The following is a 15,181-nucleotide window of genomic DNA, read 5'->3' as shown; positions in this document are numbered from 1 at the left end:
GTGGGTTCTGGTTGCGGGTGGACGTGGACGTGGGTGTGGGTGTGGGCGCTGTTGGCTCTTGAATTAATTGCATTTCACACGGCTTTTGGTTTCGGCATTTTGGTATTTTGCATGAAAATTAATTGCTGTTATTATTTATGTGATTTTTCAAAACTCAAAACCAAGAGAATCTCATTTGCTCGATTGGCATCAGGCTACAATTTGTGTGTTGTCTGTCAGCTGCCATTATTATTTTTGTTTAATGGCTAAATTATTCGAATGTAAATTAGGTAGATGAAGGTGTCATGATACGATTGTACTCGCTTTAGCCGCTGGCTGTTGGCAGCCACACAAAATTCGAAAGTAAAACTCAGCAGAAAGAAAAAACAGCTTCTGGTCGTGCGAAAACTTTAGGCACATGGAAAGGGATTTCAGTGAACTCTTACAAGCATTTTCTATCAAAATGTTCCCCCCTTTGTGCTGCCCTGTAAATTGCACAATATTAGTCGACCAAGTCGACCTTTTCTTTAGTCACTGCTAAATACACATGACACAACTAGCCCATAACGATGATGACGCCTGATGGGATGACGTTATCGATTCGGCTTGTTTGCACTGCCCTGCCCTGCCCTGCCCCTTCGCTGTCTCAGAGTGACTCCCCAAGCCGTAATTACATTGGCGATGCACCAAACAGAGCATCGAAGTGTCACGCGAAGTGTCGGCTCCTAACGTTGAGCCGCCGCAGGGCCTGCTGCTTAGAGGGCCGCCAGCATTAATAAGCTGCCACACGAAAATTCAACAACAACTAGAAAAAAAAAGAGTCAACTCACAATTACGTTGGGTTGGGGGAACTTTTTCCACTGTAGTTTAATGACCAACGAACGCCTTCTCATTAAACGCTAAATTGCACAGGCACATGACACGAATTTGAGAGACACGCTGACAAAAAGCGCAAAAACACACACAAAAAGAACACCTAAAATTCACTAAATATTGTTGCCAAGTGCAGCACAACACGTTGCATGCAACACCCCAACTATGCCATTTAAGCGCAGAGAATGTTAACGAACAAACAAAGTCGATGCTGGGATCTAGGCAGGAACAAAGGCAGGAGGCGAGGGCGGGTCTGGCCAGAGTTTCGTTAGCTGATTTCAAATAGCGCATTGCATGCAAGGAATACGGCACACAATACACGGAGAGAAAAGAATAGTTGTAATGGTTGCAACAGCCAAGGAAATGCTAAAGTTAAAACTTTGTTCAGGTGCATTTTTCCCTAGTGCATTTACTGTATAAACTTATTGGTCTACGATTACAATGAAGTCTGGCCCGCAGGCAATTTTGTTGGATAAAAAACTCTAGCTCTAGCTTCCAGACATAGGGCCAAAAGGAGTGTGGGGAGCGGGTAGCTGCAACGCATGCAAAAATCAGGCTAATAGACGCTTGACGTTTTGACGTTTACTGCACCGCCCGTCAGCTCTATCATTAGGCATTGGGCATACATGTAGCTCCGGATGGAGTGTGGCGGGGGGTGTATGACAACATGCAATATGCTGATTTCAGTTTTGCATGTCGGACTGGCAACAAACGAAGCCGTCAAGCAGTGGCTCTGTGTGGTGTGTGTGTGTGGCACACAGCAACGTTGCAACGATGCCTGCCACTAACAACAGCTTGTAACTCGTAGTTAGCCGTAGTAATATGCTAAATTAATTGGACAATATGAAGTGCGTGATATTGACTGCTAATTAAGCAAGTAATAGCCAAGTTAGTGGCGCTGAAGCACGCGCGAGCACTCGACTCCCTGAGAGCATTCAAAAGTGCCAGCTGGCCGCTCGATCACTCCTCCACAAATAGACGTCGGCATTTCATTCATTGAACCTTTCGATTGGGAGCAGGTAACTCGGTAGCTGCCTTTCTAGGAAGGACAACTGCAGAGCCTCTGACCTGACCGGAGCTGTGAGTGCATTCGGGTGCATTAAATTGCATATAATTATGCAACGTGCACGGTTTTTGATGGTTCACACCTACCGCTGGCACAGCCACTTCGTGCTCTCCATGCATATCCAATTTCCACTCTCACCCTCGAAAAGCTGTCGTCCAATTTGATGCCCTGGCCGCCATTAGAGTCGATAGCCATCAAGAGATGCGTTCGCATGGCAGCCAGCACTTAGAAGCGCAACTTAAGCCCTCGATTAGGCCATGACAACAGGTGCGGCACGTTCGGCTATGCAAAAGGATTGGATGGCCAAAGGATAATCGATTTGAGCATCGACAACGTCGGGTCGCGTCGCGGCGCCTGCAGCTGCCTGCTCCTAATCTGATGAAGGGTTATTCATGAGTGTTTTCCCTGCCAGCTATTGCCTTTATAATGAAATTGTGTTGACCAATTTGTTATTTAATTTGAACGATTCACCCTGCTCTGGCCTGGCCTGTGCATGGCGCATCCTTTTGTTTGGCCTGTGAAAGTGTGAAGTGTTCGTGGCTGGGATTGGGGCGTGTCCTGAGGAGTCGCCTTGGAGCAGGTGCCACTGCCGCAGCTCCAACTAACGGCTTGCAGACACGAGAAAACACACAAAACTTTTTGCCGCAATTTGGCCAATTTGGAGCCAAGTCAAATGGGAATCAGTGGCAGTTCTTTGTGTTCTTTCTTTGTTGGGCACTCCTTGACCTGGCTGAGTCCGGGCGGTGCTGTTGCTGTTGCTGGTGGTGGTGGTGGCTAATAAAACAAAATGTTTTATTGCCCAGCAACAGCAGAAAGCGATAGCCAAACAAACAAATATGGCAGCCACATAATTGGCAGCCATTTTGAGTTGCATTTTCATTTTAGTTCATTTCTTTTTCTTTTTCTGTCTCTGTTTGTTTTTCTGACTGTCTGTCTGGCAGCGACACGCGCCGCTAAGCTCGACCTGGAAACCGGTAGAATTGCCACTGCCACTGCAATTCCAAACTGCCGCAGACAATTGCTGAAATGTTGATTACAAACTGGCGCAGCTGTCACCAGTCCATTGGTAAGCAGCAAATCCCAAGCCCAAGCCCAAGCCCAAGCCCATTTCCGCTCTGCAATTGAATGTGCACTTCCCTGGGTTCCCGCCGCTTTTGGCTTTAATAAGTGCTAATGGGTTGTGTGCCACAGACCAGCGAGGCAGTCGTAACCGCAAGAGTTCCTTGTACTTATTTCTCGTAAGGGAGGATTTGAGGAGTACTACAGCTCGGGCAGACACTAGATTCTCATAGATCGGGATAGATATATTTCTCCTGCTCCATTTCACTGCCCTTCGAGTACTCTACAGGAAAAACACATAAATGGTTCCCTCTGTGGCTGTGTTCCTTCTTGATCTGTGCGTGGCCCTGCCGCTGCCGCCCTGTCGCTGGCGTTGGCAACTTTGTGTGAAAAGTGCTCGTTACGATGCTAACCGCAAATAACTTGGCACTGGGCAACGTGGGGCAGATTGCACCAAAAAATGAAAAAAGGGTTTTGGGTCTGGGCTGGCTGGCTGCAACCGCAAACTTGGCCGATCAGCATCAATGCCTCATAACTCATGACATTTATGTTGGCCATGTCGAAGAGATCAACTCAGCGCTGATTCATCAATATTTGCATAAAAGTTTGCCTCAAATGTACACACAATATACGAGTACATAGAAATATGTTATGGACTGTTTGTACTTGTAGATATCTGGTCATTAGGCTCATTAGCGTGGAAGCCAATTAATAAACAAAAATAAATAATTGCACAATTCATTTGGTAATTAGACATGGCTCATAAAGCTGAATTAGGCAAAAGGCACTATGCCCGATGGCCTAGAGATATCACAGAGATAGCACACGGCCGCCATATACCGAAACAGAGAAAGAAACAGAGAGGGACACAGACAGAGACAGAGACAGCGACAGCGACAGGGAGAAGAACTTCATGCAAATGAAATGAAATTGACTAGAGAGACAGCAAATTGAGTGTGTCTATAAGGTACAACGATATACGTACTCGTGTGTACTTATTTCTGTCCCTGCTCAGTGGATGGCAAACCTCAACCACAGACACAACCGCAGCACCGCCCAATCTCTTCATATACCATATCCATATATGTGCATACAAGTTCTCGTACGTAGTACGTATGTGAACAATTCATTTGTCACACTAAATTTGTTTCAATTCATTTGCTCGAAATGACAAATAATGCGATATAATTACATTTCGGCCTGGCCGCAGTCCCGCTTCCGCTCGCCGAACGCTCATTAGGGGCTCTCTGCTCTCTGCTCTCTGCTCTTGGTGTAGATTTTTAAATGAGATTGTTACTATTTATGTACGTTTTTCCATAAAACTTACGCATGTCTGCGAGCTTGCTCTAATTATCATTTCTACCCCATCAGCAGCCATCAGGGCAGGGCAGGCACTTTGGCTAGCGAATCAGATCTTGGCACGATTCCCAGGGTGACATGCGGTGGGGCTGTGGGGAGTCCATCTCAATTTTAATCAAGAAAGGAAGTAGAGCCTTGAATGGCTTGCTTTAAATATACTCAGACTGACTTTCTGATTCCTACAGTCGGATTCTTGTTTGGGGATCTTTATGTGAGTTAAGGAGAATTTCTCTGTAAATCAGCAGTGACAATTTGCAGTTCCCTTGCTTGAGAAAACAAGACTGCTCAGTGGCGCCATATTTGAAATTCCCGCTGCGCCTGTTTATGGAACTCTGGGATAGTTCTCAACAACCAGTTCAAAAGAACTAGAACGCGCAGTATCACAGGAGAGGATTTCCCTGACCGTTTAGACACAGGAGAGTATTTCCCTGACCGTTTAGACACAGGAGTGAACTTCCCTGGGAAAACTTCCCACGTAGGATAAAAATCGCCGTGTAATTTACCTAGCGCCACTGGAATTTTTGTGACGTATTTACCTGTTGTCGACACCTTAGTTTTTGGTACAAATTTCGCACCATTTTGCTTTATTAAGGGAGTTTTGAAAGCTCTTTTCCTCTGCGAAGGGAGTTTAAATGAGTTTATAATGAGAACATAATAATATATGACTATAGACATTACAGTTTATGGTGTTTCTTTTTTTTATAGATAATAGATGAAAAGATAAATAATAAATAGATAGATAATAGATAAGATAAAAAGATAATAGATAAGGCCGTTCCGAGCCCTGGTCTGGAGGGAACTGTATAATATATTTTTCCCCAAAATCTATGGTGTTAAGATCCACTAGTTTTGGTTTTTTTTTTTTAATTTTCAACGTTATCAGTTATTATACATGTCTCTTGTAATAATTTACATACAAAGCTCCCTTGCTTCCAGAAGGGCGATTTTAATGAAAAATTCAAATACAAATTTGATAAATAAATTGTCATTAGGAATAAAATCGAATTAAAATAAGTGCTTAAAATACGTCAAATTGATTCTTAAAACGGATTTAATTATTTTTTCAGTGTTAAAAGGCTTTGGCAAACTAGTAATATTAAATAGAACATCAAAATCGTGGAATGGCATTTAAGACTAAGGTATATTTACAGTATATTTTTAAGATTCAATGGTATGTCTTGGTATATTTTATCGATAGCTCCGCGGGAATCGTGGCGAACAATAACAAATAACAAACATTTTTTACAAAACAAGCCAAAATAAAAACATTTATTAATGATGTCGTGATGGATGTAGACTGGAACGATAATGATGAAGACTTGGTGGCGGCCTTGGAGATACACGAGCTGCTGGAGAGCAACGTAATAGCGCATTAGTGATAACGCGATCAGCCAGAGAATAATCACAATTTCCTTACCCATCAAGCAGGATCAATCTGTGTCGAAGCCGCAGGAACCTTCAAGCCATGCCGAGGATGAGTGCCATGGCTTCGACATGGCCACCGGCCACAATTGGATCTATCCGAACAATCTGCCGCTGCGCGCTTACCAGCAGACCATCGTCCAGGCGGCTCTCTATAAAAACACACTGGTGGTGCTGCCGACGGGACTGGGCAAGACCTTCATCGCAGCCGTGGTTATGTACAACTTTTATCGCTGGTATCCTCAAGGCAAGATCATCTTCATGGCGCCAACGCGGCCGCTCGTCGCTCAGCAGATTGCCGCCTGTCAGAAGATCATGCCTTTCCCTTCCTCCGACACAGTGCAGCTGACGGGTAAGTAGAGCTAAAAGAGAGGTTCAGAGAGTAATGAAGCATCTTCGGTTTCATCAGGACAACTGGCGCGTGCGAAGCGCGCAAATCTATGGGCCAGCAAGCGAGTTTTCTTCGCCACACCTCAGGTGGTTCACTCCGATATGCTGGAGACGGAGGACGGATCATATTTTCCATTTTCCGACATTAAACTGTTAGTGGTGGATGAGGCGCATCGGGCGAAGGGTCGCTACGCCTTCACCCAAGTCGCCGACTGCATGATGGCCCACAATCGGAACTTCCGCATGTTGGCCCTGTCCGCCACGCCAGGACGAACCATTGAGGATGTGTCGAGTGTCTGCCAGAACCTGTACATTGCCAATCTTCAAGTGCGCTGGGACAACTCGATCGATGTGCAGCCCTACGTACACAAGCGCATTATTCGCACGATTGTGGTGTCCGTCCAAGAGAAGATTAAGGAAACGCGCGAGCGTTTGCTGCAGATAATCGAACCCTATCTGCGACAGCTCATTGCCGCTGACGTTCTGAAGGGCACCAAGGGCAACATCAGCAAAAACAATCTGCTGTATGACCAGAAGGCGTTCAACGAACGCTCAGCCAGGGGACAGCGACATCCGGAGCACAACATCATTGCTGGAAACTTTGCCGTGTGCATCAGTCTGTATCACTCGCTGGAGCTGATGGAGCGGCACGGACTGCGTGTATTCGTAAATAACTTCGATGCGGATGAGGATGGACGTGAAAAGTTTGTCTTAGCACGAGACAGGGACCTCAGGAATCTCATTGATCAGGTGCGCATGGATTTGGGTACAAATCCTCTGGATTACACCACACATGCCATGACGAATGGCGAACTGCCGCCAATGCCAGCAGACTTGGACTTCGGACATGCCAAGTATGAAAGGCTGCGACAGGTGCTTGTGGAGCACTTTACGGTAAAAAAGATTCCTTAGTCAACGATCGATTGGCTTACCTTTCTTTTGTTTCAGTCGCATGCCGATTCCCGTGCCATTGTATTCTGCGAGTATCGTGAGTCTGTGATGCTGATTCATCGTCTACTCCTGCAGCACAGGCCACTGCTGCGTGCGCGTTGCTTTGTAGGCCAAGGCAGCACCGCGGGCTCGAGCTATGCCCTGACGCAGAAGCAGCAGATCCAAATCATGGCTGACTTTCGCAGCGGCACCAGCAACGTCCTCGTGGCCACCTCCATTGGGGAGGAGGGCATTGATGTGGGCGAAGTGGAAATGATTGTTTGCTTCGACATTTGCAGCTCGAATCCAACGCGCTTCGTGCAACGCATAGGTCGAACTGGAAGGAAGAAGAACGGTGAGGTTGTGATGCTCGTCACCGAGGGACGGGAGCACCAAGTCCTCAGGGATGTGCTGGCCAACAAGGATCAAACGAACAAGAAACTGCTCAACTCGTCTGTGGTGCGAATGTCGCTGTATGCGAACAATCCCCGAATGGTGCCAGCACAGTTTCAACCCAAGTGCGAGGAGACGCACATGGAAGCAGCGGCCCTTGAAGAAAAACCGAAGACCAATGCAAAGACAAAGGAACGAAAGCAACCAAAGCCGCCGAGTGTCACTCTCCATAAGTTCTTTAAGCCAAGTAGCCAAGGGACTCAGAGTCAGGAAGGAATACTGCAGGGTTTCGAGCCTTATCAGATGAGTAAAGAATCCCAACAAATGATCCAAGCCGAAGTGTCTGGGCGTGGTGTGAGTGTAAAAAACTTTTTCCTTGACACCCAGGCAACAGCCACACTGAGCAACAGCCAGGAGGATGTGCAGCGCCTGCGTAAGCTCACACGTCTGCTGCAATCGAACAAGCCAATTGTCAGTGCCTCCCAAGACTTGGTCAGTCATCTGCAAGACAAGGAACTGCCACGACCGCTGAAGCTGTATTTGCTGCGAAGCAATCCTGACTTTGTGCAGGAAACCCACTCCAAGATGCTGAATCAAATCCAGATGAACATTCCCGAGCAACGCTTGAATGGTAGGCAGCAGCGAACCAGAAATAATTACCAGCTGCTGTTGGATGTTTGCGAGGGACCCGACAACCTAGAGGAACTCTTGCAGTCGGAGCCATCTCTGGCAGAGATTACACTCAAAGATCTGGAGGGTCCGTTGGATGAGCAGACGGAAAGAGATTTTAGAGCCACCTGTGATAAGATATTCGACGGCCTGGATGAGGAAGGCCTGAACTCGGACAATTTCGAGCTGAAGCAGCAGCTGCTGGACAAGTTGGAGCTGCGAAATCTAGAGGCGACAGTTCACGAGCAATTCCGTGTCGATGAAGACAGCTGGTCGGACGATGAGTTCGAGCAAGATTTGGAAAAAGAGTGCAATTCCATGTATCAAAGCCAATGGCTGGATTTTGCCGCCACAGAAGCGGTGCAGCATAAATCAACGCCGCTTAGAGCGAAGCCGGAGAGCAGAGCAAAGTTTGACGCACTCGAGGAGGAAGAGGAAGGCGACTCAAGAGTAGAGGCAAGCGATTTGGGTGACAATTTGGGTCGATTAAATTGCCTGATGAGTGTGGCTAAGACTGAGCCAACAGAAGCTACCGTTGCGTCCGCTACTGCAGAAGTCGCTCAAAGTTCACCGTCAGATCTGCAAGCAGAGACAAACGTATCGCCAGAACCTGTAACCACTCAGGAAGACGAGTTGGGAATCGATTTAAATGATTTCCTAGAACCAATGGACGAAGAGGTGGAGCTGATAAGCCAGCAGAAACGAGACACGCTCCTGCCATGTGATGATATGAAAGAGAACCTGCCCTATGCACCCAAATCCTGCTCTACGCCGCGCAATGTTTCACCAGATATCTTTGGATCCGACTCCATGTCACCCTTCAAGCCACAACCCAAAAGTCTAGCCGCCAAATTAGCTGCCAAAACCAGCTCAGCTGCAGCCACAGATAGCTCTCCCTCAAAGGCTTTCAAACTTCAGTCGCCAGAACATCGAAAGCGAACGACTCCGAGTGCACCAGAGAAGTCACCCAGCATATTCGATCTGTACCTGAATCGTGTGCGTGGACGTGGGCGTATGGCTAAAGCCGCACAGTCGCTGCATCAGCAAACTTCAGTGAAAGCCTCTGCTCCGAGTAATCTTGCCAAGGTCATTGAGGAGGACTCGCCCATCATTCGCCGATCATCGAAGCGAAAGATAGTAATCAGTTCCGATGAAGAGGAGCGACAGAAATCAATCATGCAGGTGCCGGCCACCCAGGCTGATTTTGATACGGATGAGGGCGAGGCAATTCCAGCCACTCAAATGGTACGTCAATCGCCTAATGCTTACAGTACTCAAATTACAACTCCCATTTATCTCAGGAAACGCCACCGACCAAGCCACGCCAGAAACGTAGAAGGTTCAACTCCTTCATTATGGATGAAGCAGACAAAAGCGGATCTGATCATGATGAGGAGGCAGAGACCACCATTGGCGCGTATCTGAAGGATTCTGTTGTCGTTTCCAGCGATGATGAGCACCACAACAACACCACTGATCATGCCATGTACCTGCAGGCAATCAGGTGAGCAGAGAATACTTTTATGTTGACATTTTTAATATTATATTAAATTTGTAGGAGCCCCGTGCAACGTCCTGGTGCCTTTAAAATACCCGCTCGACGTGTATATCACGATGAGTCGCACATCTTCTCGCAGGCTGTCGAGACAGAAGCCTCCCAGTATATGCCCTCCTCCTTTGTTGTAGACGATGACACTTTAAGCCACGAGAAGCATGATATTTCCGAGTGCCCGCTGGAGCGGGCGGAACGTATCCTAAAAGAGCGACGTAGACAGCGTCGACTTGGCATCGAAGTGCCACCACCTGCTTCCAACAAGCGTCGTCGTGTGCACAGAGTAGAAAGCTCCAGCGATGATGATGATGTGATCTGTTTGGATTGAAGTCCCAGTCGAATACGATATTCAGTGTACAGTGAATGCGGGCCATATACGTGTTCAAGTTCAATTTAATTCTAAGGTTATTGTAAATCAAAGCAATTTGTTATAGTTTTTACACTGTTTGATAATTCATGTTCATTTGTGTGCTTGTGCCATTCCATTGTTAGAAATTATTTTGAGAATTATATTTTCGTCATTCAATCGATTGTGTCATAAAAACGATGAACGCGCCCATTCCGCAGTGTGACCGCGGATTTGTCGATAAATATAACATTTTTTATTTTATAACTTCCTCGATTTTAATATCTTGATTAATATTACTAGCTAGTTATGATTCTCAGCGCTAAAACTATAATTTTATTCCATATATGAATGGATTTCATGGCATTGAATTCCATTTTGTGGTTAAACTTTCCCGAAAAGTGTATCGAGTGCGAAAAACTGTATCCTGGCCAGGCCAGGATCGGATGCTTAAAAGCCCCTTTTAATGGCCTTCTCGGCCACGACCAACCATGCGCCCACTGGCGCCAAAGTTCCTAAACATTGCCGTCGAAGTTCATAAAACTGCCGTCATTTCGACATGACTTCTTCCTGATAGATGGCGCATGTACCAGAGTTACATACCTTTCATCTATTGGTCACATGCATCAAATGGTCAGCAAAAGGAAGAAGTATATTTCGGTATATTTTGTGACTGCCAGCACTGCTGTTTGTCAGTTGTAGAAATGCGCACATTGGATTTGAAATTTGAAATAGTTGTGGGGCGGGGAGGAAATGAACCCAAAATATCTTTAATCACATTTTTCCAAAATCATACCTCATGAAAGAGCTTCCTTTATACCTTCCATTAGCGGTAAGGCCAAGCAGACTTAAACAGTGCCGCAAAACATTACTGGAACCGTAACATAATGCATCAATTAAGGCCAAGTTGCAGTAAAAATATGTCCATTTAATATATGTCCAGTAACTACAACCAGAAACCCATTACTATACTTCATGGCATCCATAAAAATGAAGGTACAGTGCCGATAAAGCATATTCCAATTGCCCGCATCGGTTGGGTTTCTACCAACATTTTTGCACTGCAGTGTGCGCGGCATAATCAATAATTTTTAATTTAACAACAATCGCACAATCGTTTCAGCGTAATACCCATTATTATATTTTCAACAATAACAGGCACAACAACAGCAATAGTAAAAGCAACAACGAAAACTCAATTCAATTTTAATGGAGTAGCCATAAAACAGAAAAAGCGAAAAAAATTGCCATAGCCATGCGGTGGCCATAAGCCAGGTCTGGCGGAGTCTGTGGACCGGGCCACGGAACGATTGCTGGAGTCAGCCAACCAGACGGAAAAGCGAACCAGTCAGGCAGTACAGTACAATTTTGCAATTGCAATAAAATAATTTAAAATCGTTTTCATCAACATCAACTCAAAGAGTTTTTGTTGCCAGTCGAAATGCAAAAATGATTTTGCGGCAATCAGCAATTCCTGGACCGGCCCCGGCCCCGGCCACAGCCTGGCCTGGCCCGATCAAAATGATGGATGGCTATTTGAAATTGATTCGCTGTGAATGTGAATGCGATTTCCATGCCATTCCCCTGTCTGTGTGTGTCTCTCTCTGGCTTGGCCATCATTTTCATAGTGGCAATCGCCATTGCCAGAGCCAGAGTCCAAGCCAATTGCAGGTTCAGCTGGCTGGCTGGCCCGAGTCGTCTTTACGGTCTCGACGATTTCCTTAATACGAAACGTGCTTGCCTGATGCGCCGTGTCCAATTTTGTAGTTCGTTCTTTGTAGGGTATGCTAAATCGCACCGCACTCAAATCTGAGAGTTCTCAGAGTTTCACTTTGGCTTTAAATCTGGCTTTGTGTTTTGGGCTTTTATAAATGGTCTGCCTCTAGTGGGCTGGGCCTATCGTTTTAGTCGATTTGCGGTTTAAATTGTCTTGCGAAACAAAACCAATTCCAATTTCAAACAAAACGTTTTGCTACAATTACGCAAAAGGTGTACCCCGGACGTGCTGCTGCAACGCGATTAAGTTGAAGTTGAAGTCGGAGATGAAGATACAAAAAAAAACTGCAGTAAATGATCTGCAGAACTCATCGGAAGTGTTTTTTTCTTACTGATTGGCATTCTGCAGGAAATAGATGATTTACGAGCATAATGAAGAGCAGTTTCCAGGCCATATGTTTGATTCCTGCTCAATGGCAAATCGATTTCAAATTGTTCCGCTGACAATGGAAACGCCCACCAACGAGGTTCTCTCTGTGCGATCGCTCTCTATCATATCGCTTGACAAATTGATATTGTCTAGGCCATTTTCGATATGCATATTTATGTTTTCGATACACGACTTTGTTGCCCGGCCTGTTTTTATCGTTTTACAATTTTTCTTGGCTCCCCACAACCGGCCTGGGCGTCTTGTCAACACACTCACTTAGGGACAAAGGGCGGGTATAATGGGTCTTTGTGGCGGCCATCGCATCGCCAGCAGAGCGCATCCGCATCCGGCCTGGACTGGCCTGGCCTGGCCTGAAGTTCTTTGTTTTGCCTGATAAGTTTTCTTGATGCCCCGTTGACTCGTCTTGTCATATTATCATGTTGGCATGTCAAAAGTGCTAGGCAATTATGGCCTGTCGCTCTCTCGTCTGGAGTTTTGTGTGGGCTTCGCATTTGTGTATTTATTTATGAGGTTTTATGGACGTTGTCTTTGATTAATGTATGACAGCGCTGGCCATATGAATATTAAACTTTTGCCTGCCTTGCCGCTTTCCCATTTAGAGGCGACATCAATTAGACGCTGGCCAAGCTCAGCTCGCGTATAAATACATTAACACAAATCGTCGCGCATTCGGAGTGCCCCAGGCCCCAGGTCGTTCCCTGCCTCTCTCTGTTATCGCCACTTGTAAATGTCTCAACTATTTGTTAAATGCTAAAGCGACATGGTCATAATGGAAATGACAACTTAACAGCGTCGTCGTCGAAGTCGTCGCACAGCCAGCCGCGCAGGAGGACAACGACGACGACGACGACAGTCCCGATAGGAATGGCAAAAATGTTAAAAGGCTCGGTCAAGTGGCCACAGTCCTCGGCCGGACCTCACCCGGTCACTCTGTGATAACTGTATTGAGAGTGTCATTAACATTTTGATTTGGCTTTGGACACAGGCTGGACGACAGACTTCTCGCTGAAGCTGGACCTGGGCTCTGTGCCTCAACTTCAACTCTATTATGAGCTCCGACTGCATTTCGCTGGCTACTTATCGGCACTTGGGACATGCACATCATTTGTTAAATAAGTAGAGTGTCCAAGGTGTCCCTGCTCCGTCCCCTCCAACCGCACTCCCCTTAGCATGTGCGAGGCAATTAATCAGGGGCGATGTTTTTGCATGCAAAATGAAAACACCTTTTTAAGGCATCTCGGGAAGAACAGAAACAGAAACAGCAACGGCAACAGCCTCCGCGACAAGAACAACCACAACGATGTCATCAATCAGTCGACAAAGTGAGAGAGAAAGAAGGGAGAGGGGCTGGGGCTCCTGGCATCCGTGTGGCGCTTTCATTTCGACTGGTGCGGGTGCAGGGCAAAAATTAAAAAGCGTCAATTTGTCACACGTGGCCAGCTTTTGACTTGGCATCTCTCCCCTCCCTCAATCAGAATCTCATCGCAGGTCCTCGTCCACGCTGGTTCTCGTCATTAACAACGGTTTTGTGGTTGAGTTTTTAATTGCCACCGGGCTCGAGCTGTGCTTCAGTTTCAGATTCGGATTGGGATTGCGATTCGCTTTGGGTTTTGGGTTTGAGTTTTGGCGTTACCAAAGCTGGCACACTTTTAAGGCCTCAGCTCAGCGATCCATTAAGTGAGCAATTGGACGACGTTGACAACGTACTGGGAGCGTGGGTGTAATGGAGGAGGCTGGCCTGACCAATGAGAGTGTCTCTGAAGATGAGGGGCGTGGGGGTGGTGCTGCTACGACGCTGGCACATACATCAGGCTTTGTCACTCGACGACCCCGATTGCCGTTGCTTTCGCGTTGATTTGTGTGAATGATTTGCCGTTGACCATGGATGGCCTTATGCCTGATGTCTCGTTGGTGTTGCACCTAATGGCACTTTACTTTATGGCTGTCTGACGAGTGAGGCAACACAGAAGTTTCCATAAACAAATTTCTCATAAGGAGCACGTGCAACTACCTCAAACTGGATTAGTTTTTGCATCTTCTACTTTCCTACAATTCCTGCACCGATTCGTAGCGGACACTCTCCGGTTCAATGTTCATTATTCTTCAGTTAATGACAGCGCCGCCATTTTGAAATATTCAAGTGGCTGTTAGATCTTTGCTCTGAAGCTGTTCTATCACCATTAGTTGTAGTCGGAGTCCCACTCGATGTTCGGTGTGGCACGAGTACTCCCACTTGACACAGCTTTGAGTGGGGGCCAGACGGAGGAGCAAACAAGTTTCATTTGTCAGTTTGGCCAAGGCAATTTTCCGACTGGCCCGCTGGATGCATTTTCAAGCCGACACCTGGACCCGCCCGTATGCCAGCATAAGGCCATTTGAAATTAATGAACTGTGATTCACAGTCCTCTCTTTTTCTCTTTCTTCTTTGCTTTCTCTTGGGCTCAAGTCCCGCTTCCGGTGCTGTCCAGGCCCAAGCTTTATTTTTTTTTTTCATTTTTACTCTAAAGTGCATTTTCACATGATGAACGAGACTCGAGCCCGCCTGCAGACACCCCAGAGCGACCTCCTGCTCCTGGCTGCCATTTCTAATTGTTTTGGGAACAAGCGGGCCAGCAGCAATGAACGCTTTCATTTGTTATACTCAGGCAAAAAATTGTACAAAAATATAAAAGGCAAATGCTAATTTGTGTTTGCCGTTTGAAAAATGAATTTCGATTTCGATTTGAGCTTCATTTATAACACGCTTCAACGTGAGTAATTTTTCAGGCATGTCCCTAGCGGGATGTCCCTGTGTGAGTTAATTCACAAATTAAATATTAAACACCCCAGGCAGAAACTTGTTAATGATTTGCTTGAAGAAATAAACACATTTTAATTAACATTTAAAATACGTTTTAAGCAAAAAAGCTTTTAAGAAACGGCGCCATAACAATAATCATAACAAAAGCACAAAACAAAGTCGCTCACAGGTCGATG

The 15,181-nt window shown here is 46.1% G+C and overlaps 1 protein-coding gene across 2 annotated transcripts; it reads left to right on the top strand.

Annotated features, from left to right (window-relative positions):
- The first annotated feature begins 5,540 nt into the window (after positions 1-5,540).
- On the top strand, positions 5,541-10,305 carry LOC117583207 (ATP-dependent DNA helicase MPH1). 2 transcript variants are annotated; one of them, XM_034271413.1, is made up of 6 exons: positions 5,541-5,697; positions 5,765-6,110; positions 6,168-7,042; positions 7,097-9,385; positions 9,442-9,644; positions 9,699-10,305. In XM_034271413.1, the coding sequence occupies exons 1-6, from the start codon at positions 5,623-5,625 to the stop codon at positions 10,018-10,020; spliced, it is 4,110 nt and encodes a 1,369-aa protein (XP_034127304.1). In that variant the 5' UTR covers positions 5,541-5,622; the 3' UTR covers positions 10,021-10,305. The 2 variants fall into 2 exon arrangements, with proteins under 2 accessions (XP_034127304.1, XP_034127303.1); XM_034271412.1 differs by having other exon boundaries at positions 5,545-5,697; positions 5,762-6,110.
- The last annotated feature ends 4,876 nt before the right edge of the window (positions 10,306-15,181 follow it).

This window comes from Drosophila guanche, unplaced genomic scaffold (assembly GCF_900245975.1).
Source record: "Drosophila guanche unplaced genomic scaffold, DGUA_6, whole genome shotgun sequence".
Taxonomy (NCBI): Eukaryota; Metazoa; Arthropoda; class Insecta; order Diptera; family Drosophilidae; genus Drosophila; species Drosophila guanche.
Note: the sequence above shows the minus strand (reverse complement) of the source record. Positions and strands in the feature narration are given on the sequence as shown.